We start from the raw sequence: 25,326 nt of genomic DNA on the forward strand, positions 1-25,326 counted from the left end.
ACAGACTCTCCTACGCAGAACTCCTTTCTATCTTGGCTGCCATGGCTCCTAAGCGAGCCCCACCACCCTCCTCTGGATTGCTGCCATATCCTGACAGACATGTCTCCATGTTTGCTTTCCTGCTCTTGAAATATATTACCTTCCCACACAGCTGAATCAGATCATGTGACTCTGTGTCTTCAAACCCATCTGTGGGAGGCAGAATAATGCCCCCACCAAAGATGCCCACGTCCACGGGCTTCCCTGGTGGCGCAGTGGTTGAGAGTCTGCCTGCCGATGCAGGGGACACGGGTTCGTGCCCCGGTCCGGGAAGATCCCACATGCCGCGGAGCGGCTGGGCCCGTGAGCCATGGCCGCTGGGCCTGCGTGTCCGGAGCCTGTGCTCTGCAATGGGAGAGGCCACAGCAGTGAGAGGCCCATGTACTGCAAGAAAAAAAAGAAAAAAAAAAAAGATGCCCACGTCCTAACCCCCAAAGCCTGTGAATATGTTGCCTTATATGACAAAAGGTATAATTAAGTTAAGATGGAGCACGTAGCCTGGATTATTCAGGTGGATCCAGTGTAGTCACAAGGGTCCTTATAGGTGACAGGAGACAGCAGGAGGGTCAGAGGAGAGAGCTTTGAGGATGCTCTGCTACTGGCTTGGAAGATGGAGAGAGTGGCCGCAGGTCAAGGGATGTGGGTGGCCTCCTGAATCTGGAAAAGACAAGGAAACAGATTCTCCTCTAGAGCCTCCAGAAGGAATGCTGACAACTTGACTTTGGCCCAGTGAGACTTCTGACCTCCAGAACTGTAAGATAAGAAATTGTGTCATTTTAAGCCACCAAGTTTGCTTTGTTATAGCAGCAACAGGAAAGTAATACACCATCCAAGGTCTTCTCAGCATTTGGTATTAAATCCAAACTCACTCCCATGACCACAGGCTATAAGCCCCGTGCGGGCACAGACCAGGGGGGTTTATTCCCCCCAGTTTTGCTCTCCAGTGTCTGACTTGTAATAGGCACTTAATATTTCTTGAATAAATGAGTGAAAAAGAGGGAAGGGAGGGGAAAGAGAAGACACAAAAAAGGTAAAAGGAGAAGGGGGTTGGGGGAGAAATGGCATCTTGAAATCTTCTAGCCTTCACAGAACCAAGCTTTGTTGGGACTGGAGTCTGGAACAGATGGGGAAAGAGAAACTGGTTGTGTTTTGTGGGCGTGGAAGGAAAATGAGTTGCTGTCCTTAGTTAGAAAAACCCAAGGCACCCTCCAGGCTTCATACCTGCCCTGGTGCTACAGGAATTGCCCCTAGGATCCTTAGTCTATGGAGGGGACTCAGGCTAGGAACCAGGAGGGCTTCCAGAGTGTTTGACAGGCCACAGGGCAGGGTGAGGGGACCTTGGCAGATGCCCCTTTGAGGATGTCTGTCCTGGCAGTGGGGCCGGGGAAGGCAGCCCCAGCCTCCCAGCCATCCTCCTGGGCCCTAGCATATCCTGAGTCAGTCTCTTCCCGCTTTGAGTTCTAATCACTCAGAGTTGGGGGTCCCCTCAGAGACACCCAGCCCTTGCTGTGCACAGAGGGAAACTGAATCAGAACAGAGGGGATGGAGACTTACTGGAATCATACAGTGAGCCCTTGGCAGAAGATCTGGGACTTCCCTGGTGGTCCAGTAGTTGGGACTCTGCGCTTCCAATGCAGAGGGCACGGGTTTGATCCCCATGCGTGCCACGTGGCACGGCCAAAAATAAATAAATAAATAAACTTAAAAAAAAAGAAAACAACTCAAGTCTGTGGCTGCCCTGCAGGTGTGGAGGAGACGCCCTGCAGGTGTGGAGGAGACACCCTGCCGTTTCCCTCCCCCTGCCCTCAAATGCAAACTTCTCAAATTGGTTTTTTTTGTCCTCTGTAGCCCTGGGCCTGATGGGCCCTGGCACATTGTAGGTGCTCAGTGAATAGTTGTTAAGAGGATGGATCCCTGCCTTGACTCCACACCTCTGACCTCCAACCTGGGAGCCCCTCCCCATTGTGCCATCCCCACCTGAGCCCTGTGTCCCTCCCTGCCCCTCGGCCCTTGTGACTGTGTTCGCTCGCTCTATAACAAGTCCTAGGCCTTAGGAACGTCGGCTGGCAGAAGCAGCTGGCCGTGCCAGGGCCTAATGTTCCACATTTAGGGAACATCTGTTGACTGGGGCGCCCAGGGCATGGGCCGGACACGGCCACGCTCCATGGCCATTCCACGGTCAACACGGGCCGTGGGGCCAAAGATGTACTGTTAGGTCTCTTCCAAGGATATGTTGTCATAACCAGCCATGTGCAGGTTGGAGTCCTGCTGTGATGGGTGGACAGGAATCATCAGTAACAGACCTGGGACCCATCTCCCTTCATGTGGCCCCAGCATCCTCATCATCTTGGTTTGTTGTCCTCAGAGCTTTCTATGATGCTTCTGTCTCCCAAACTCAGTCATTCTGGGAGCAGGATACTATAGGCTAATGTGATTGGGTGTGAATTCTAAAGTAGCCAGGTCTGAGTTCTGAGAGATTGGGCGACTTCTGGTCCAAACAGGACCTGAAAGTCAGTCGTGGACCCCAGCAGAGAGGCTGTGAGCTCACGAGGCCCGTCCCGGGCCCCCATCCCCGCCCAGTGCCTAACCAGCACCTGCCCGGGCTTCCTCTGTGTCTGTCAGTGGCCCTCCACTGGCCTTTCTTCTCACCTGGTAGGGCTGTGTTTCATCTCTCTTTCTTAGGGGAATGATCCCCAGGAACACCTAATTGAAATAATGAAATTAATGGTAATAACAGTGGCGATCGTGCATTGAGTGAGCCCGCCATTCTTCTGCGAGCTTTACATGTATGAACTCCTTAGTCCTCCTAGCAGTCCTGTGGGGTGGGACAAGCGCTGGCTGTCCCATACATGGCAGAGAAGCCCTCCAAAGCCCTTATTATAGACCGCTCAGCAGGATGTGGTCCCTTTTCTGAAAGTCTGTACTCTGCCGTCAGACACGCCACACTGTCGCCTCCCTTCTCTGCCTTTGCGCCCCTGTCATGATTACATCTCTGCCCACCTGGAAAACGTGGGGTTCCATGCTCCTCTCACATCGCGTCCTTTTCCTGGGTGAGCTCTCATCCCAGGGCCTCACCCACGCCCCACGTGCCAGAGTGAGAAGCAGGGGCCAGGCCTTAGGAACCACGTTAAAGCTGAGGTGATAGGACCGCTGGACGGTGCTCACTGGGGGTGGCGGCTGTGTGACCCAGCCAGATCTTCCTTTGGAAGAGCTCACGGTCACAGCTCTGTGCAGTTGAGTGAGGAGACCACTGGGGAGGCTGTCACCATGGTCCCAGTGGAAGGTGGTCAGCCCTTAGCTAGGTGGGAGTGCAAGGATGGAGAGTAGGGCATGGATTCCACAAACATTCGGAGGTCACACCAGCAGGACTTGGTGACCAGTCGGCTGTGGAGCACGAAGGAGAAGGAGACAAAGCAAGAGTGACTCCAGGGCTCTAGCTGGGGCTGAGACAGGAAATCGGAGTCTGTAGGAGATGCTGAGTTGAGTCTTGGACACGGCTGTGTGTGGATTGTCTTGGGCCTTTCAAGGTGGGGATATCCAGCAGGCCCCTGGCCATGGAAGGCAGCCCCCATGTTGTGCAGGAGTCAGGGTTGGCAGTTGTCTGTGTAAATTCTATCCTGAAGTCCTTGGGGCTGGTGGTCTCGTTTAAGGGCAGTGGGGCAAGGGGCTGAGGGCAGGGCAGACACAAGCCCCTGCATGCAGTCGGGGTGGGCAGGGTGGGGCCCACTCAGTAAGGGCAGAGAGGTCAGTAAGGGCAAGAGGCCTCTCTGTGGAGAGGAGGGGCGGAGTCAGATGAGGGGCGGAGTCAGACGAGGGGTGAAGCGTGAGTGGGGGGTGAGGAGGTGACGATGGGAATACAGAGGACTCCACAGAGAGGCTGGCAAGGGCTGTAAGGAGAGCAGGCACAGGGGCCGGAGGGTCCACTGAACCCCCAAATCTGAAAATCTGGTCGTCAAGCTCAACCTCTTCCTGCTCCTCACAAGCTCATGTCTAGGAGTCGCGCGTCTCGGCGATTCCTAAATAGCTCTCAGTTCGTCCCTGCTCTTCTCCAGCCCTCGGTGCTCACCTGATCCGGGCGTGCCTCGCCACCACAGTGGCCTCCGAGGTGCTCCCTGCTTCCTGGCTGTTTGTGCTCCAAGCCCTTTCCTAGTTCGGGGCCTTGGCTTTGCAGGCCTCTGCCCTCCTCCCCAGCCCCCATCTGGCCAATTTGTGCTCCTCTTCAGGTCCCAGCTCCGTGTCATCTTCCTGCTGCAGGCCTGCCCTGAAAGGCGGTGGGCGACTGGGGGCGGAGGGCATGGAGCGCCATCCTCAGGCCAGACGGTTCCTGCCCCTCCCCTGAGGGGGAGGGAGGGCCCACCGAGGAGGTCGATCTGAAGTGGGACCCCACCGCGATGTGGAGCCTGGGGACGTGGAAGAGCTCATGCAGGGGGATGTGTGCGTGTGATGTGTGTGTGTGTATGTGGGCGTCTGGATGCCCTCTCACCATGGTTCCCTTCCTCACAGGCTGCCCTGGCATGTGGGACAACATCACATGTTGGAAGCCTGCCCACGTGGGTGAGATGGTCCTCGTCAGTTGCCCCGAGCTCTTCCGAATCTTCAACCCAGACCAAGGTGGGTCCCCCCCCGGGGGCCTCTTCAGGCCACTCTGGGTCCAGCCTGCTCCCCTTATTCGGACCTCAGGCTTTTCTGAGAGACAAGCACCAGAGACATAGGGCACCCTGCAGGCAGATATTTCCCATTCCAGAGCTCATGTGCTGGTGGGGAGAGGAAATCACGGACCCTCGTGCACACAGGGACACAGAAGCACCCCTCAGACGTGGCAGGTCCACGTGGAGGTGCATCGTTGTAGCTGGGCTCTTGAACTTGGACTCTATCACTTAACCCATCTGGGGACCTTGAGCAGGGCATTCACCCCTCTGTCCCCCATTTCCTAGTCTGTAGTCTGTCAAATGGGAATGTGGCATGGTGACTGTGGGGAACCAGGTGGAAGCTGCAGATGGAAGTCCCTTAGCGAGACTGGGCATGTCTTAATGGTCAGTGGGAAGTGTTAGCTGATGTTATCGCCATCATCACTCGCACAGAGAGGCCCGGGTGACCGCCTCTCCATGGGGAGGGGTCTGAGGGGAAGGGGTTCTGGGGAGTCTGTCCTTTGAATGTGAGTCTGGTGGTCTCTCCAGGCCTGTTCCTGTCTTTGGTGGAGGCTTCGTGGACTCCTAAAGAAGGTTGTTGGCTGATGAGTCCACACGGACCCTGGGAGGGGCCTGGAGCCAGACTGGCCCTCTACCCCAACCCTGGGGGTGTCACGGGAAGTAGGGTGGCAGGCTGAGGGGCGCTGAGTTGGGCTGGGCAGGGAGAGATGGCGGGGCTGGGCTCCAGGCCGGTGATGTACTGAGAACCGCCCGTGGACCGCTGAGCCCTGGGTTGGGGCCTTGGTTTGAGGAGGAGGGTGGGGCTCCTGAGGAGATTAGAGAGTCTGAGACACGTGTGGGCGGCCATGCTCGGGCCCCTTGAGACCTGGGTCTCAGCTTCGTCCTTCACCTGCCTAAGGCTTCAGCCAGTGTCCTTCCAGAAGCGAAGAGTCTCCAAGCTCCACTTCACTACAGAATCCTGCCTGCCGCTGTCCCTAATGTGTGTGTGAGGGGCAGCGGCCAAGTCTTTCACACCTGGAAGTCCAGCAACCTGGGCTGTGCCTGGAGGGGAAGGAGCTTTTGCAAGAGGCGGCGGAGGGAGGTAGTGGCATTGTATCTGGGTGCCAGGGCCCCATCTCTGCCTCCCCACCCAGGACCAGAGGAGGCAGGGTCTAGCTGCACCGCACTCCTGCCTCGCCTCCCCCCAAACTTCCCCTCCGGGGCGGGGCCTGTTAGCCACACCTCCCACCTCCAGAATCTCCAGCCAGCCCAGCAGGAGGGTGGCAGTTGAACTCTTCCATCCTGACAGCGTGGGGACTGGGTGTGACCCAGGGCAGGATGGGAAGTGCTGAAGCAAGAGGCACAGTATGAATGGTGGGACGTCAGGCGAGGTGGCAGCCTGCTGATTCAGCCCAGTTTCTAATTCATTCCTATAGAAACCAACTTAATCACTTCCTCCACTCACATACTCCTTTCATTCAGTCGTTTATTTAAAGTTGACGGAACAGCTACTCTGGGTCAGGTACCATGGCAGGATTACTTCTTTTCAACCACAAAAAAAGGTAAAATGAATCAGCAGTAAAATAAAATTTTCTTAAGATAAACTTTCCTTCAGACTCTGTGCCTCTCTCTGGCAATTGCACAATGAATGTGTTATTTACCCCTGCTTCTTAATGGTTCATTAAGGCAGGCCTTTTTAGCATCTCCATTCACAAAGCTGGATTAGTGAGGCTTGCCTTAAATACTTAGAAAGCTGAAGGTGGCGTTTTTTCATTTTATTTCTTGGTTCTCAGGGCTGAATCTCATGCTCATTGTAATAATTGTTGCTCTGCAGGCTATTGGAGAGACAGGAACGTTGATCGCTCTCCTCCTTACACACGCCTCTGATATTTCTCTTTAACTGTGTCCTGTTCTCGAGGGAATCATAGACGTCTCCAGTGTCTGGTCCAGCCCCAGCTTGTGGTTCTCATGCCTCTGGCGCCCCCAGCAGAGCCTCTCTCCAGAGTCTGGGAGTGGGAAAGAGGAGGAAATCATCCTCAGGGCCCAGAGAGAGCAGACCTGACTTTAGCCCCCTTGCTCACCTCTGTGTTCTCTCTCTCTCTCTCTGTCTTTCTGTCTGTCTGTCTGTCTTTCAGTCTGGGAGACGGAAACCATCGGTAAGAGGAACCTTGGAGAGGACAGACTGCTGATCATCTGTCCATCTGTCCATCCGGCAGGAGCCTGGCTCTGACTGCTGGGAGTGGGTTGGGGGGTGGAATGAGAGGCTCATCAGGGGCTGGGTTCATCCCACCTCCCCCCCACCCCCTCCCTCCTTGGCCATCTGGAGGTGGGGGAGACACAGGAAGATGGAAGATGGAGCTCCCGGTCTCAGGGTGCTCATGAGCTTGTTTGGGAAGTTGACACTCATTCACCTGTGGAGGGGTTAGCAAACAAGGCCACCCGTGTGCATAGGCACATGCATATGTACACATACAGGCCTGGTTGTGTGAGTGAGCCCACATGTGGAGTTGGAATGTATGGCAACTCCAGAGTAGAAGAGACCTAACCAGGTGGCATTCAGGCAGAATGACAATGATGTCAGGGGAGACTTCCTGGAGGAGGTGGCATGTCAGCTGAACCCTGAAAACAGAATTTTGAGAAGTAGAGGGGAAATTGGGGTTCACTGCTAACAGGAGATTCAGCCTAAAGAAAGGGTGGAGGTGGGAATAAAGAGTCAGGAGAGAAAGAGAAAAAATGTCTGAGGAGGAAGTCTTTGGAGTTCTGGGTTCCCTTTGATGGGAGTGGTTTGTGGGCTGAGATCGAGGGTTGAGCACCAAAGAAAAAAATGCAAGCCCAGGACCCATATTGCTATTCTTTGCCCTTTTCTTAAAAAGACCTGGTTAATTAACTTATTTACAAAACAGAAATAGACTCACAGACATAGAAAACAAACTTATGGTTACCAAAGGGGATAGCAGAGGTGGGGGCGGAGATAAATTAAGAGTTTGGCATTAACATATACACACTACTTTATATAAAATAGATAAACAACAAGCGCCTACAAAAAAGAGGAAAGGCCCAGTTACCCTCTTCCGGTCCTCTCCCACTCCAGAGGCCCTCCCATCCTCCCGACAATGTCCCATTTCCACTCCCTGTGGTCCAGTGCGGAGAACTGAGTCATGGGCCACCATTAGCATCATAGAAATACAAAGCAAATGAGATGGCATTGGAAGGTGCAGTGTGTCAGACAGGTGTGTGTGGCTTCTCTGTGTGATGCAGCCTCTTGGCCAAGATCCCACCTTCCCCCAGCCCCCATCCTTCAGGCCAGGGGCAGCCTTGGCCCTCCACGGTGCAGAGTAAGCAGTGGATAGCTCTGGCAAGCTGATGGCCAGGTATCCCGACTCATGCTCACGCCTGTTTTGCAGGAGAGTTTGGTTTTGCTGACAGTAACTCCTTGGATCTCTCAGGTAAGGGATGAGCTGGGGTTTACTGTGGGCTGGCTGGAGGGAGGGCATCTGCTAACCCGTGAACTTGGGGAACCCCTCCTTCCAGGCCAGTCTATGCCTCTCTCCGGCTGTGTGATCTTTGGCAGCTCGCTTTCCTTCTCTGATAAAGCTGTGGATTTTCCCCATGGAAATTTGCATGCAAGTGCTCAGACAGACCACTGTGCATACAATTTCAGGGAAGCACACATCTCAGTAAAGAGCTCCTTGTTTAAGTGGTCTCCGATAGCGTTGAACTCCCATATGTAGAACAGTGGTTCTCATACTTTAAAAGTCACCTAGTGGGCTTGTTAAAGCAGATTCCTGGACCTCACTCCCAGAGTCTGATTTAGCAGGCCTGGGTGGGGCCTGAGAATGTGCATTTCTAGCCAGTCTCCCAGGTGATGCTGATGGGCTGGTCTGGGGAGGGCACCCACTTTGAGAACCCCTGCCCTAAGATTCTGTGCTCCTACAAAGTTGCTGGGGCAAAACAGCCTAGTGAAGTAGGTGCAGCCACTGCAGGGTGTTGACAATCTGGAAAGTACTACATCTTCCGGAGATTTCTATCAGAACAGTAGAGTGGCAGATTCATTGAATAGTTCTGAACAAAAAGGTTTATACTTTTCTGAGCCCACACTGTATTATAAAAAGAGAAAGAAGGAAAATAAAAGAAAGGAAATGGCTTGTATCTCCAGGATACTTTTTTAAAAAAATGTTTTTCAAAGCGACTTCCCTTTCCTCTTCCCACCACCCTGATGTGGGCAAAGCAGAGAGACCCAGGGAAGGGGAGGGCTTGGCCAAGGCCGTAGTCCCCTAGGACGTGTAGACTTTCTGAAAGAAACGTTCAGAGCGACTTGGAAAGAGGTTGCCAGTAGCAGCCTGAAACAGATTTGCTGGAAGAAGGAACAATTTGGCATCAAACTGTGGGACAGAAGTGAGCCCTTCTCTCCCTGGGCCTGCCAGATGTCCTTTTTGTCCTGGGTCATAAGACTCAGAGTCTGAGCAGCAATGGAGACCAGTCTCCCCGCTCTGGGCAGAGCTCTCTATGGCAGGAGAGCCCACCCTCCGCTGCTTCCCAGAGTCCCAGGAAGTGCGTTTCTGACTCCTGGCTAAAAATAACTGGCCTTAGATCTTCCAACTCAACCAGCAGGACACGAGGTTGGAAAAGTGTAGGGGTCCCCTTTCTTAGCCTCTAACCTTGCCCCCTTCCTGAGTGCCCCAGAGGTGGCCTTGGCCACAGAGGGGGGATTCTTCCAACAACATGGGTGTTGGAGCCTCTTCTATGCAGATGTCTCTTGTATACGGTTTTCTGGCCCCTGAATCCTGAAAGGAAGAGCCAACCCCAGGTGTCCTAACACACCAGGTAAACTCCCAGGAAGCCAGTCTTGGAAGGGGGGTCAGTCTGGGGCCACACTCAGGGGCTGGGCTGGAGGCAGGGGATGGCTGTTGCCTTCTCCCCTACCCCAGACATCCGTGGTTCACCTTTAGACAATCAGGAGCGGGGAAGGTGAAATGAGCAATCATTAAAGGCCAGAAGGCACCCAGGCGGGGTGAAAACCAGACTGGACTCCACTCTGCAGCCAGCAGATGACTCCTGCCCGCTCTGGTGTCCTGCAAAATTGCCTTTAAAGTTGAGCAAAAGAAAATTAAAGTATATTAGTGACAGGAAACAGACCTCTAAACCTGAAAAGGCAAAGTCTCTTTTTTTCTAAACCTAAATATGTATCTTAATAAGATCTGATGCTAGGTTAATGGAGGTCTGGTCCTTGTTAATTAAGCAAGCCACGTGTCCCCTTGACATGGGATATTGCAGCTGCTGGACGAGAACTCCTGCTGCACCGCCACCTGAGGTGATTTCTGGGCCAGAATCTTTGGGCCTAGAATCTGCATTTGTGATCCCAGGTCATTCTTCTGCTCACTGAAGTTTGGCAAGTGCCAACCCAGGGCCTAGGGCAGGGGCTCAGGCCTTTCCCTAGGGGCAAGGAGACTGGATTCGTTCTGGCTCAGTCCCCTCGCCCCTTGTTTAGAGATCAGCTTGCACCTTGTCCTCCTAACCCTCCTCATCCTTTGTATAAGGGTAAAAGCAATTACTGCTTTCCCTTGGACAGTGGAGGATCTCACGAACCTTCAGCTGCCACGCTTCTCAGATGGGCATGTGAATTTCCAGGAATTCCCGCTTAAGAAGTAATTTCGATTAAGAATTTTGGAGCCCTTTTAAATCATTTCTGTGGCTCGCTGAGTTTTTGTTCTGCTGCAGACATGAGGGTGGTGAGCCGGAACTGCACAGAGGATGGATGGTCGGAGCCGTTCCCTCATTATTTCGATGCTTGTGGGTTTGATGAGTACGAGTCTGAGACCGGGGACCAGGTGAGTGTCTGCTCCTCCCCTGGAGGTGGAGGGATGAGGCTGAGGAGGTGGGTGGAAGGGTGTGTCTGCCAGAGGCCTTGGCTTCTGATGGACGTACAGAAGCTCCGGTCCCCAGGCAGCATTCATGAGCACCTGCTGCGTATAGCCTTCTGCATGAGAGGGCAGGACTTTCATTTGCTCATTCTGGGCTGAGAAACAACTGGTTTGCTGTTTGAGCTCCTCCGGCCCCCAGCCCGCGTCCTCCACCTCTGTAGCTACTCTTTTAGGATACACAGCCTTTCTGTGGCCCGGCCATTGAAGGGTTAATGTGGGGCCCAGCAGGGGGGCCTCCCGGCTCCTCCCCCAGGATGAGGCTGGGCCTGCTGCTGGCTGGTCTGTGCTCCTGTACTCTGCCAGCACTCAGCTTTTGCACAGTGTGGACCCTGCAGAGGGAGGAGGTGGCTGGGGGGGGTCCTGGGGGCTGGGGGTGCCGGGGGGGTGGAGGAACTGAGGGGGGCGTGGAGGAGAGGCCATCGACAAGAGGAGAGAGGAGGGAGGAGCTGGGCAGCAGGCCCTGGCCTGGGAGATCGGATGCAGTTCCGGGGGCCGGGGGCAGGCCCCATGTGGAGCCCTGCGTGTCCTGTTCTCTGCTCCAGGATTATTACTACCTGTCGGTGAAGGCCCTGTACACAGTTGGCTACAGCACGTCCCTCGTCACCCTCACCACTGCCATGGTCATCCTGTGTCGTTTCCGGTGAGACCCTGGGCAGCATTCGAGTGAGCGCAGCCCACCCCAGCTCAGAGGCCTTGCTCCATCCCTCCCACCTCCCACTCCTTCCCTGGATGTCAGCTCTGGAAGTCCCTTGGAAGGCATTTCCCCCACCCCTAGGATAAGAGATGGGAAACTGGATCCCAGAGAGGGCAACTGACTTGTCCAGGGTCACACAGCAAGGAAGACCCTGGACAGGAGGCCTGCGTTCCTCACTTTATCTTCCTGGTCTAGATAAAGAGAGGTCACAGGAGGGAGTAGGTCACGGAGTAGTGGGGCCAGGGGGCAGGGGCCTGGGAGTGAGCGAGGGTTTAGAGTCTAGGTGGGAAGAAGGGGCTGGTCTAGATGGGGGACCCCCTTGAGACAAAGCCGTGGAGTGGGCCCAAAGCAGACCCCGAGATGGAGGGTGGAAGGCTGTGGAATTCCTTACTTCAAAGCCTTTTACTTCCCTGGCCGCTGGTGTAGGAAGCTGCACTGCACCCGAAACTTCATCCATATGAACCTCTTTGTGTCGTTCATGCTGAGGGCCATCTCTGTCTTCATCAAAGACTGGATCCTCTACGCTGAGCAGGACGGCAACCACTGCTTCATCTCCACTGTGAGTGCGCGGAGCCCTGCCAGGACTGGCCCTCCCTGCGATGCCCTGCCATCCAGGTGTTTTCCTGCAGGTTAAGGCATCGACCCCAGGGAGCACGGAAACCCAGGAATGACCATGCGGTTACTAGCAGCCAGTGAGACCCCAGCATGACTTCACTTCCTGTCCCTTGGCCTCTGTGTGTCCTCGGCAGAGCAGTTGAGGAGGGTCGGGTGGAATTGTCAAGTCCCACGAGAGGGCTGGCTTGGCCGCGGGTCGCGGGTTGTTTAACCCAAGATGGAGCCAAGGGGCTGATTGGCTAGGGTTCCCTCCAGACCACCTCCCCGGTTCTGATACATTTGGAGATAAGCAGAAAAGATAGGCTTTGTTGGGGCAGGATGGAAAGAACAGCCCAGAGCACAAGACCTTGACCTGAAAGGGCTCACTTGGAGGGGGATCTATGAGATTTCCGGGGGGCCACGGGTGTTCCCCTAACCTATGTGATGCCTGAAACCTTTATTTTACGAAGGAGGCTCCTGCAGGGTCCTCCTTATTCGCCTCTCCTGTGGGGACTGGGGACAGGACGGGAAAGTCGGGGAGAATGAGCCTGGGGAGAAAAGGGGGTTCCATGTTTCCTGACCTGTGCAGAGCTGCCTCCATGGCGACTTCGACTCAGACTCATAGGATGCTGCAGTTTTAAACTCTGAATCCAGGAATGTTGAGTCTTTCAGACCCACGGGGTGTTTAAGCCCGAGCATGCTTCAGCTGAAGGGCCCTCAGGATCCTCTCTGGTCCTGCTGGGCTGGATTTTCAGGGTTCGGTGGGGACTCGTGCCACCCTCCCCCTCCTCACTGTCCCTGCAGGTGGAATGCAAGGCTGTGATGGTTTTCTTCCACTACTGTGTTGTATCCAACTACTTCTGGCTGTTCATTGAGGGCCTGTACCTCTTCACCCTGCTGGTGGAGACCTTCTTCCCCGAGAGGAGATACTTCTACTGGTACATCATCATTGGCTGGGGTAGGTCACTGGCTGTCACCCAGACAGGTTCAGGCCTCATGGCCAGGGATATCCTTGGTTCTGCCATCCGGGAATGTCAGGTCAGAGGAGAGAGGCACTGCCCTGCCTTGCAGCTGACGGCACACTCCTGGTTCTTGGATCCTTTCTTGCTCTTCTCATAGAAAGCCCACTGTCTGATGGAGGGGATATGCTCAAGAGTCCTCCTGAGAGGCGAGGTAGCCCAGGGTTTGGGAGAGACATGGACCCCCAGGAGGCCTGGGTGTGAGGGACAGTTAGGGTCCCCAGGACTCCAGGTCTGAGACGGAGACATGCCCCATGGGTCGGGACCCCACCTCTGAGGGGTTCATTGGCCCCCAGAAGCCCCAAGTCTGAGGGGGACACCGGGCCTATTGGTTTTCCAGTTATCACGGGGCTCCTTTTCTTGCACTCCAGGGACCCCAACTGTGTGTGTGTCCGTGTGGGCTGTGCTGAGGCTCTACTTCGATGACACAGGGTGAGTACATGCCCGAGAGCCAGGGCCGGAGCCCCAAGGGGGCTCTTACAGATGGTTGTCAGTGGCTGTCCTGATTTCCCATTAACTGTCTCAGGCAAACCATCCAATGCCGGGCATGGCTTCACCCCCAGCCCTGGGCAGTGACTGTGCCCTGACCCCACTGCAGGTGGACCCACCCAGCCACATCTCAGCCAGGACTCAGTGAGGGAATGTGCGAGGTTTCAAGAGTCCTGCTCTGCTTCTGGGCCCAACACTGAGTGGCTGGTCTCCTTTTAGGGAGGGGAGGAGGAATATCGAGGGTGAGGTCGTATCCCCCAGAGCCCGAGGTCTGAAGGGGGAACATGGCCCTTGCCCAGGAGCCCACTGGTGCCCTCACTCCTGGGCTCCAGTCCCTGCCGTGACAGGGGAGCAGAGGGAAGGACCAAGGCACTTGAACCAGGGCTGGGCTTGGGTGTACAGCCCGCCTGAGAGCTCTCCTTCCAGCCAGCCCCTCCTCAGAGCTGCAGGAGGGGCTTGGCTGGAAGGAGATGATGATGCCCTTCCATCCCTTCGAGCCAGCCAGGAGAGATGATGCCCCCAAGCATCATCTCTCTTCTTTCTGTCTGTCTTGCAGCTGCTGGGATATGAATGACAACACGGCTCTGTGGTGGGTGATCAAAGCCCCTGTGATTGGGTCCATAATGGTGAGTGTCCTTGGGACAAGAAGCAGGGAAGAAACAGAGGCCTGGGCTGAAAGGCAGGGGAGGAGGAGAAATAAAGAGGTCACCACACAAACCAACCTCCCGTGGCTGTGTTATATTCTGCAAAAAGGACGCACAAGTTATTTAGCTTTTCCGCTAGTGTTGGACATCTGTCTTTATCCCATTTTCCCTCATTATGAAAGATGCTACTAGGAACGGTTGTGTGCATAGTTTTGAAAACGTGTGAATATTTCTTTAGAATTAACCCCTAGAAGTAGAATTGCTGGGTCACAAAGGGTATTCCCATATCATTGTCTGCACTTGTAATTTCAGTCATTTAAATTTTTGCACAGCCTTGTGGAAGATAATGGTAACTTATTGTTTTAATGTGCATTTCTCCATATTGCTAGTGCAGCAGAGCATTTTTTCAAATATTTATTGACAATTTGTTTTTATTCTGACAATTTGTTTTTATTCTGGTTATTATCTATTCTTTGCTCATTTTTCTAGTCCAGTTGTTATCTTTCTTACTGTTCGATAGATAGTAATGCTTCATCTGTTATACATGTTGTAAGTATACTGCTAAGATTGCATAATTTTATATAGTCAAGCCGTCAGGCTTTCTCATCATGAATTCTGAGCCTTATTTCTTGTTTATGGAAGTCTTTCCCAACCTTAAGATATAAAAGTATTCTTAATTGTTTTATAACAATTTTGTAGATTGCATCATTACAAGTATGCCTTTACTCCATCTGAAATGTTATTTCTCTGTCTGATCTGAAATGATGTCTAACCTTATTTTTTTTCCAGTGGGTGGACATCCACCCTCTCAGTTCTTTTTATTGAATAGGTCCTTCTTTCTCTATTATGTAGAAATGCCACTTTATCGTTAACAATCAGTGTACTCTACTTGTATTTAGTTCCAGACTTCCTACTCCATGTTACTAATCTATTTGGCTGTTCCTGTGGCAAGTTACTGGAAACGGGCAGCATGTTTTGATATCTGGTGTGCTCATATCCCCTTCCTTACTTTTTTCCCCTTCCAAATTTTCTCGCACATTTACTTTTTCAGATGGACTTTCAAAGTTGTCAAGTTGCAAAAAAAAGGCTGGTTGAGATTTTTATAGGAACACCATTGAATTTATAAACAAATTTGGAGAAGTGGTTTTCTTAAAATATTGAGTCTTCCTTTCCAAGAATATGGCATGATTCTCCATTTATTCAGTCTTTCTCATAGAGTCATTTTTGACGGTTTTTTTTAGTTGTCTTGTTAGGTTTCCCTTTATGGTGTCTTTCCGTTTGTGCTCGGCTTGTGTCTAGGAATCATTCTTTCGTTATATTTTCTAGTGGGTGTATTGGTGCTGGGACTTAGGGAAGCTATTAGTTTTTGTGTATTTTTTTCTTTTCTTGGTTACCTTTTGAAGCTCTTTTATTGGTTCTTATCCATTTTCAGTTGGTTCTCATGGAAAATTACTTGATCTATAAATGGAAATACTTTTTACTTTTCATTTCCAACATTTATACTGTTTATTCCTTGGTTTCTTTGAGGATTTTCTTTGAGGTGTTTGCTATAGTTTTGGGCAGTTACCTTCACTGAATTAGGAAAGTTTCTATTCCTGGCTTGTTTTAGTGTTTATTTTTTATTTTATTTATTTATTTTTTTGCGGTACGCGGGCCTCTCACTGTTGTGGCCTCTCCCGTTGCGGAGCACAGGCTCCGGACGTGCAGGCTCAACGGCCATGGCTCACGGGCCCAGCCGCTCCGCGGCATGTGGGATCCTCCCGGACCGGGGCACGAACCTGTGTCCCCTGCATCGGCAGGCGGACTCTCAACCACTGCACCACCAGGGAAGCCCTAGTGTTTATTTTTTAAAAGTCAGGAATAGGTGTTGAATTTTATCAAATGTGTTTTGGAGACATTAATTGATCATTCCCTTGGTGATGGACATTTATAATATTCCAGTTTATCTTCATGATGAGCAACGTTGTGGTGGATATATTTGTGCATACTCTTGAGTTATGTGTGAATATGCTTTAGAGTAAATCCCAGGAGTGGAATTTCTGGGACAAAGGATGTATACATTTAACATTTTCATGGATATCAAATTGCCCTCCACAGGCAGAGTACGAAAGTGCTCATTTCTTACGTTTTTGTTGATGTTTCCATTACTGAACTATTCACCAGTCTTATGTGGGATAAAGGTAGTTCGTTGTTTTAATCTGTTAATGTAACAAATATAAATATTAGTAGATCTTTTTTGCATTCCTGACATAAAACCTTTATGGCCATGATCTGTTTGTTCTTTTAATGCACTGCTAAATTCTATTTGTTAATATTTTGTTTATAGTTTTACGTTGTTCTTTGTAAGTTCTCTGGTTTTAGGTGTGTGTGTGCGCGTGCATCTGTGCACGCGCACACACTTTCTATCCTTGTCTAGGTTTTGTACTAGGGTTTTGTTAGCCTCATAGGTAATTTGGGAGGTTTTCTTTTTATTTGCTTTTAAATAATGAAGTAGTATGTAAATTACATCTTCCCTAAAGGTATTATGAAACTGGCCAGTAAAATTATCTGGGCTGGTGCCTTTTAATGCATATGTCTTTGAGTACTTTTAAAATTTCTCCTGAGGTCATTGCTCTGTTCTGATTTTCTACATCTTGATTTGATTTTATTAATTTATATTTTCCCATTTTGTTTGATTATTTTTCCTCGTGATGATTTAAAATATTCTATACATCTGTTGTCCTCTTTCTCATCCCTAAATGTGTTTAATTGCATTTTCTCCTTTTGGACTAACACGTGCAGTTAACAGTATTTACTGTGCTAAATTCTGGGTACTGATTAGACATTGAGCATGCATTAGAAAGCAGGACTGACAGAACCCTGCCCTCTGGAGGATGCTTTACCATTCTACTTGATCTGTGAAAACAAGCAGAGCAAAACCAAAAAATTTTATTTTTATCGATCAAGTCTACTTTTTTTTTTGTATTTCTTTAACGAATTTTTATCTTTAACTTCTTTCTTGTATAACTTAAACTTGTGATACTCTTTCCCTAGATTTTGATTTGAATGGTTAATTATTTTATTTTCAATATTTATTATTTTGTATTAAGTTAGTGTTAGGCTCTACATTTTCTCCTTGAGCGCTGCTTTGCTACAGCCAGATGTTGCTGTGTAGTCGCCTTGTTTCTTTTTATTTGCTCCCCTCCCTCTTCCTTTCTCACCATACACACAGCTTCCCACTTTGTTTAGAGAGCTTTTGTCTGAAGGTAAACACTATTGCTATTCCCAGGCAGTCCTTTAATTAATAGTGCTTATGGTTGTCCATTCTGGTTTTCCATATTCAGTGACTCTGGACTTGGAGTTTCTCCAGAGGACAGCTCTCACCTCTGCGATAGCCTCTTCTCTGGTTGGCATTGTAGTTTTTCCATCACCCTGGCACTGTTTGCTCTTTCTTTTCCGGAAATTGCTCCCTTTTCTGGCTCACTCATGATAATCTTTGCTATTTTTCAGTACTCTTATGGAATTCTTCTTCATCTCTCTCTTCTGTCATTTCAGTGATATGGAGGGAGGCTGGGGGGTGAATGAGTGTTCTCATGCTGCCATCTTAAGATTATAAGCCTAGATGGGATCTTGACTGGATGGGAGGGAGGGCCCTGTTGGGGGAATAACAGACAGTGCAGAGGCAGGGGTGTGGAAAGTCTTTGCTCAGAATCATTTTCATCTGGTTTTTCTTTGCTTCTCAGGTTAATTTTGTGCTCTTCATTGGCATCATTGTCATCCTCGTGCAGAAACTTCAGTCTCCAGACATGGGAGGCAATGAGTCCAGCATCTACTTGTAAGTACCATTAGGTGAATGCCATGGTCAAGTCCAACAGCTTTATGGGCCCTGCACACAGGACACAGGAGGAGAAGGCCTGGGTGTCGCTGACGGGGTATCCTAGCATGGGCATTGGCAAGAATTCTTTTGGGTTAAAGTACCTTTAAAATATAGTTGCCAACCTCTCCTTCAGCCATCTTCCATCTCACCCTTCTTGCTTTGTGGTCAGGAGCATGACCAGCTGGGTGTGTGTGCTGTGGAGGCACTTCCGGCCCCGGGGAGGCAGCTTGGTCCCCTGTGATCGGCTGGAGGGGCCAGATAGGCACAGGGAATCTGGGGACAGTCTCTGGCGTGGAAGCCGTATGTGTTGCGTCTTCAGTTTAAGAAGAGAGCAGGTTAGAAGGAACTGAAGTGCTCTCATGGCACCAGAGGGGGCTGGTCCAGCCTCCATCAGAGGCTGCAACCTGGGGCTCAGAACCTTGATGGCTGCCCAGTGGACAAGTGGGACAGCAGAGAGACTCCAGCAGAGGGCTCCTCCACCCTGCCATTCTCCCGGAGAGAGGGGGAGGCAGGAACTGCTCAGGGGCCAGTGCCAGGTCCTTCCCTCAGGCTCCTTGAGGCTTCCCCAGGTCAGTGGAGGTTGCCCTTGGTCTCTGTTCAGCCTGGGTACCTCTCCTGTGATAGCCCTTCCGCTGGGGGCAGGGATTAGCCTAGGGCCTGGCTCCATCAGGCTTGTTTCTTCCCACGTGTAGGATGATTACATTGACCGCCCCTCCCCTCCTTCTTTTGGCTCTCCATTTATTGCCCTTTATTTTTTCATGTTTTGGCAAATGTTTACCAACCTTTGCTTATATGTGTATGTTATGTAGCTGAAAATTGTTCATCCACATAAGTCATAAACTCTTGGAGGCCCTGCCCTGATGGGCTGGTAGGGCCAGCTCTCTGCAAGTAACTGCCCTGGAGAGATCATTCCTGCCTTCGTCTCCAGGAGCCACAAAACAGGGCCCCGCCGCTCCCCTCACCTTTTCTGGTCCAGGGTCAGAAACCACGTCCTTACGTCTGGCCTGCTTATCCTGCTTGAGGGTGGCTTGGTTCCCACGCTAGCAGTCATCTTGGACCTCTGAAGCTGGTGGGCAGCAAAGTCGGCCTTGTCTCTCCTTTGAGCTCTAAGCAACCATGGTTCCCCCAGCTCCTGCCCCACCTTGCTTCCTGGTAGGATCTGTTTCTTCTTCTGAGGTCCCTGGGACCTCTCCTCTGGGGCCTCTCCTAGCTTCCCCTCGCTCTGCCTGTGCAGGGACACACATGGTGGCTCAGCTGCAGCCTGAGTAAGCACACTCTACTGACCCCCGGACATACTTTACCAGCTTGGACATCCCTCCCCAGGCAGCAAGAACCCCAGGGTCTGGAGGGAGGCAAGTGTGGAGCCAGGGTTTTCAAGGTAAATTGTAGACTGGGAGCTGTAGAGTCTTGTCAGGCCTTCCTAATGCATAGATAAGAACCATCTGTAATTAGTACAGGGTTTATACATTTAAGTACAAACGTTTAAAGAACCAGCTGCAGGCATGCCTCGTTTTATCACGCTTCACTTTACTGTGCTTCACAGATATTGCTTTTATTACAGATTAAAGGTTTGTGACAACCCTGTGTTGAACAAGTCTGTCAGCCCCATTTTTCCAATAGCATTTGCTCACTTCGTGTCTCTGCATCACATTTTGGTAATTCTCGCAATGTTTCAAACTTTTTCATTATTATAGTTGTCGTGGCGACCTGTAATCAGTGATCTTTGTTACTACTATGACTCACTGAAGGCTCGGATGATTAGCATTTTTTAGCAATGAAGTGTTTTCAAATTAAGGTGTGTACATTTTTTTTTTAGACATTATGCTATTGCACACTTAACGGACTACAGGATAGTGTAAACATAACCCTTATATGCACTGGGAAACCACAAAATTGATGTGAGTTGCTTTATTGCGATATTCGCTTTATTACAATATTCGCTTTATTGCTGTGGTCTGGAACTGAACCCACAGTATCTCAGGGGTATGGCTGTAGTTGGTTTACTTTTTTTTTTTTTTTGGTTTACTTTTATCATGTAAAAAATCCCCCTCAAATCTCAGCAAATTTTTTTTTAGAGAAATCTAAACTTGTGCTCGTCTCAAGCTCCAAAGATTAAACCTCAGGTGGATGTGGTCCACAAGCCAGGTGGGAGGGCTGACACAGGACAAGGGATCAGCTTGATCCCATTAAATGCAGCAACACGTTTGAGTGTTTCCAGGGTCAAGGAGACCCTACTGGTGAAAGTGAGGGACTTCAAAGTGGCCATGCCGCTAAGAACTGCAGAGCATTTAAAAACACTTGCCATTCAGTACACGCACGTTTAATGCCCACACAGCAAATCTGGATTAAATATAATCCCCATTTTACAGCCAAGGGAACTATTTATCAGTGATGTTAGATGAATCCAGCAGGAAAGAGTGAAGCCATAGCCACAATGCAGGCAGACCCTTGACTTCAAACTTGACTGCACCATCATTTCTACCCTCAAAGACTTTACAGACAAGAAGATAGTGTTAAACAAGGCTTCCTGGAAGAAGAGGCCCCAGTGGGTTCCAGCCTTGTAAAAAACTGCCCCGCCTGGAGTGCTTTGAGCTGGGAGGTGTCTGCTGCAGGTGGGGAGGGGGGTAGACAATGCGGGGGATTAAAAAAGGGGCATGACATGGTAGGAGAGGGAGATTTCGGGGCTGCGTCCGAGTCCTTTTGGGTCAACAGAGTTATGTGTTGGGCTGATATCCCTTCATATCTGCCCACAACAGCTTTCCGGTTTTTTCCTCTGTTTCCAGAACAAATTAAAGCCTGGGCATCCCCAAGAAAGCCCGAGAGGACCCCCTGCCTGTATTCACTCCCCTTCCTGTAGGCTGGTTCCAGCTGCTCAGATGATAAGGGTTTGTCCTCCTCCATAGACCAAGACGGCGCTCCTGACCCAGCCGCAGAGGGACCTGTTGGGGGCTGGGGCTCCTGCAGCGGGACAGTGGCCCTGAGCCACCTCCGTTCTCTCACTGGCTGGTAGAAGGAGTGGCTGGGCTCAGGACTTGGGCAGTGGCCAGGCATGGAGTGTGGGCCTGGGTCGGGGCTAAGCCTGCGCTTAGGCTCGACTTGGTTTGGGGCAGAGGGTTTGGGCTCAGCCCCATTCTGGGGTCAGGGTTAGCCTGCCTTGTCTTGGGGACCAGAGTTTACCTCTGTGAGAAGCCAACTGGTTGAGAAAAAGGAAGGCGAGGTTTCAGGGCAGACGCTGATTGTGCTGAGAGCATCTCAGGCCTGGCCCTATAGGGAGCTGGCTTTATGCCCAGTGCTCTCCCTGCTGCAAGATGGGCATTGGGAGCTGCCTCTTGGGTCTGGGGTCGGGGAGGGAAACCCCATCTGTATTTCCCTCAGGCATCCCACAGAGCAGGTCCCCACGGGGTAAAGGAAGGAGAACAGACACCGTGATGTATTGGATTGGCCAAAAAGCTTGTTCAGGTTTTTCCATAAGATGTTACCCGAACGAACTTTTTGGCCAACCCAATAGCATATAGCTCAGCAGGGCTGTGACCTACCCAGCGTCGGCGGGATGGCATTCGCCTCTGAAGACAGACTGTTCCATGTCTAGGCAGAAGTGCAGCCGGGAGGCTCTCAGTCCAGGAACTCAGCCCACAGCCTAAGGCTCCCAGTTCACATGCGGCTCTATCTTCTCCTTCCAAAGCACTCTCTCCCTTGTCTGGAAGCACCCTATCCTGACAGCTCCTGTTAGGGATTGGCAATAGGGAATGTTTGCCCCCATTTTGCAGATGGAGAAACTGAAGTCCAGAGAAGGAAAGTGGCAACACCTAAAATCAGCAAGTCAGTGGCCAAACAAAGCTTTGAGCTCAGGTGCCCCGACCCCCCAGGTTAGGCAAGGGGCACTGAGGGCTGGCTGGTCCTCAGTGGTGGGGGAGAAGGAGGGTGGGCAGGGAAACTCCAAGATCTGCTGAACTGGGCTGCTGGCTGGAGTACCAGTGTGGTGGGGAGTGCCTCCCTGGGGACTGGGCCGGGGCTCTGGGGGTACACCAGGAGGGACCCTATGGAGAATGTTTAGCTCAGGTCACAACATTCTGTGGGCCTGCCAAGTGTCCAGTGCTATGCCGACTACTAGGATCAGGGTGAAATAGACAGGGGTGCTGCCCACAAAGGGTTCCCCTGCAGGGGTCTCTGTCTAGCATCCTGGGGCTATAGCCCAGGCAGCCTTGCACGCAAAAGACATTGCAGCATTTGTGGAGTTTAGCTTGAGACCAAAGCAGGGTCAGAAGAAACCATGTGCTGCATCCCTGGGTTATAGATGGCAGTGTCGAGGCCTGGAAATGGCTTTGACCTTCCTGCAGACACAGAGCAAAGCCTTGGCAGAGTCAGGTCTGGGAGCCAGGGCTCCCTGACTTCCAGATGTGGGTGTGAGCCGTGCACCTGCTGTGGGGTTCTCCAAGCAGCCTCCATCCGCTACCCTTGTCTGAGTTTCTTATCCTCCCTTGGATCCAAATGAGAACTGAGCTGATCAGCCAGCCTAGGTTTATCTCTTCCTCTTGATTGAATTTCTTTTCTATTTTTCACTAACAAGTGACTTTTCAGAGATTCTGACGTCATTCTTTCTCATGCCTGTCTCTGGCTTTTCTGCCATCCATTTTCCTTTTTGTTTCTTTTCATTGGATCCCTTTGAACAGTCATTAGAGGTTTGGGGAAAGGGAGTCTCAGAGGAGAACAGCTGAAGCTTTAGAGTTTGGGGGTGTAGGAAGTGACATTTGAGGTTTGGGCTCTCGGGCTCCTGGACCCTGATTTCTGTGGCTCACCCAGGCCAAGGGTGAGGGGTCAGGCCACTGGCTGTAGGAGAGAGTAGTCAACCTTTCAATCTGGGCAAGGTAGAGAAAAAACTTGAAGACTAGAATGGATGGCTTCCATTCCTGAATGCCCAATTAAGCTCTTCTAATTTTTGAAGAAAACATACTGATATGTGTCTATCTGTCTCTTTGTACGTACAAAACAGACCTTTGACATTCATTGAGGCACATGAAAAACTTCTCAAATACATGACTTCCTCACAACAGTGTTCCTGGAATTTTGATTTGCAGGTGGAGCACCTAGGGATTTTGTTAAAAATGCAGATTCTAAGGCAGCAGGTCTGAGCCAGCCACTGAAATTCTGCATTTCTGAGAAGCTCTCAGGTGGTACCGATACTGCTGGTCTGGGTAGCAGAGCATCATAGCATCCCTCATCTGTATAATGGTTCACTAGTGCCCATCTCACAGTCTGGTGTGAATTGAAACATGTTGTTAATTAAACGAGAGAACCACAGACGTAACTGAGGCAAGGATGCTGGGTGGACCTCAGCTTGCCCCATCTTTGAAGGGTGTGATTCACATGTTCGCCTCAGCAAAATGACGTGTCACTACATGTCAGGGACCTTCAGACTGACTCTTAAAAGAGCGGGAGTCACAAATTACGAATCCACGAAGGCCAAAGGTCCGGCCTCTTTGTGCGTAGCTGTTCTCATTTGCACCCGACCCCCTCAGGTTGATCCGTTCGCCAGCAGCTACTAGGAGCTCGGCCACACGGTGCCTGAAATGGGCACCTCTTCTGCAGTCTGACAAGGTGACACAGCTCTTACTCCACTTCTTCCATGTGTGTCAGAGATGGAAACAAATGAGTTGTGCCAACCCAAGCACAAGCAGGACCGAGAGGGGCTAGAAGAGGTGGAAGTTGAGCCTGGGGCCTCTCTGAGGAGGCGGAGCTCTGTGCCTCGCCCAGTGCCAGGTAGAGCTGGACGGCATCCTGGGCCCACCTGTGGGCGGCTCCTTAAGGCGGCCCGTTTCTGCAGGCAGCGGGGCAGAGCCCGAAAGGTGCCCTCTCAGCCTTCAGCCCCTGCCCTCCGAACTTTTATCGAGAAGTCTAGCCCGCACTGTGCCGTAGAACTCTCGGCAGTGTTGGAAATGCCCCCGATCTGTGCTGTCCAGCCCAGGAACCACTAGCTACCTGTGGCTGTTGAGCCCTTGTAGTGTGGCTCAGGCAACCCAGGAAGTGGATTTTTCACTTAATTTTAAATTCCATGGTGGATGTGTAGTGTTTCATGGGTCTGCTCCATCCATCCTACCCCTGCTCCCCTTAGGCCCACACTGAGGTACCCGGGGGCTCAGTCAGAGGAAGGTGCAGGAGGGGAGGGGGGGCAAAGACCAGTGGATGCTCCAGCTGGTTTTCACAAGCAAGTGCAGAAATGGCCTGATTCCAGGGCTGGGCCATCGTGAGGTCCATGGCGTGAGTTTCCAGCTGCCCATCTTGCTGAGGGATCTCCGTCAAGGCCATGCTCTGTGCCTGGAGCTGACTCTGGAGACAGTTGCTGGTCCCCTGCGTGAGCCCCAGTCAGGCCCCACCTTCCAAACACACGTGTTCCCCCCCTCCCGAACCCCACCACCTGTCGGTTTCCCAGTGTGAGGGCTCGCATGTGCCTGTGTGTCCAGGCACACACGTATATATGTAGAGGCGTGTACTTCTGTGTCCAGAGCTGACCACGTCTCGGCCCTTGGCTTCCTCCTTCTCCTCCACGTGACGCCCAGGCCCTGTCTCTCTCTACACCCTGGGCCTCTCTGCCCACCCTGGGAGCCGTGTCACCCTACGTCCCACCTCAGTTTCTCGTTGCCCAGTGCCCGCAGCTGACAGAAATGCCCATCTTGTCACACCCAGCAGCTGCGTGCAGAAATGCTACTGCAGGCCACAGCGGGCTCAGCAGCACTCTTGCAAGATGTCAGAACTGTCCACCATTACTCTGTAAGTGTGCGTGGCGTGGCTGTGGCTGGGTGTTCTGGACGGGAGGGGGATGCATGCTGCTGTTGCCACCGCCCAGAGCTTGCATCCGCCCAGGCTGGAGGAGGGCAGGGAGCGAGCCTGCGCCTCCAGCCCCAAGCCCTTTCCCAGCTGTTGCATGTTGACATCTGTGTGTTTGAGTTCTCTGCAACCTCATGGCCTGGGGCAGGAGGGGAGGTTGCGGGCATGGGGCTGTGGCCACTGTGGAGCAGCTGGGGCGCGGCTGGTGCTGAGCAGGAAGCATCTTTGAAGCCTCTGCCGCTGCGGCTGTCGTGATGTGTGGTCTTCCGCAAATCCCCATGTCTCTGGGTTTCGATCTTTGCAACTGCCAAATTATTTCTAAGGGCCTTGAGCTTGAGTTCATGTAGACCGTCCTCCTGCAGGGGGCGGGACCCTCACCCCATGCACCTCACTTCCACCGAGCGTGCTGAGTGGCTGACTCCCCACACAAACCTGTTAGGTGGGTACTTGTATTATCCTCATTTTACAGGTGAGGAAACTGAAGCACAGAGAGGTGAAATGACTCGCTCAAGGCCACACAGTTGGCAGGGTGAGGATTTGAACCCAGGGAGTCCTAAGCACCAGTCCCTGGGGCATCTCTTGCTGGAGCCTCAGCTCCAACTTGGACATCCCTTTAAGTG

At 51.7% G+C, this 25,326-nt stretch overlaps 1 protein-coding gene across 4 annotated transcripts in view; it reads left to right on the forward strand.

Annotated features, from left to right (window-relative positions):
• Positions 1-25,326, forward strand: part of ADCYAP1R1 (ADCYAP receptor type I) — a 40,141-nt gene that overhangs the window by 8,029 nt on the left and 6,786 nt on the right. Inside the window, exons 3-13 of one of the 4 annotated variants that reach the window (XM_082632617.1) lie at positions 4,543-4,650; positions 6,803-6,823; positions 8,072-8,113; positions 10,386-10,495; positions 11,131-11,228; positions 11,709-11,841; positions 12,681-12,834; positions 13,267-13,327; positions 13,941-14,010; positions 17,751-17,842; positions 24,566-24,649. In XM_082632617.1, coding sequence (XP_082488743.1) covers positions 4,543-4,650; positions 6,803-6,823; positions 8,072-8,113; positions 10,386-10,495; positions 11,131-11,228; positions 11,709-11,841; positions 12,681-12,834; positions 13,267-13,327; positions 13,941-14,010; positions 17,751-17,842; positions 24,566-24,649 — 973 coding nt within the window. The remainder of the gene's footprint in view (positions 1-4,542; positions 4,651-6,802; positions 6,824-8,071; positions 8,114-10,385; positions 10,496-11,130; positions 11,229-11,708; positions 11,842-12,680; positions 12,835-13,266; positions 13,328-13,940; positions 14,011-17,750; positions 17,843-24,565; positions 24,650-25,326) is intronic. The other 3 variants (XM_082632618.1, XM_082632619.1, XM_082632620.1) reach the window with 3 other exon arrangements.

Source organism: Mesoplodon mirus, assembly GCF_964341445.2.
Source record: "Mesoplodon mirus genome assembly, chromosome: 9".
NCBI classification, from domain to species: Eukaryota; Metazoa; Chordata; class Mammalia; order Artiodactyla; family Ziphiidae; genus Mesoplodon; species Mesoplodon mirus.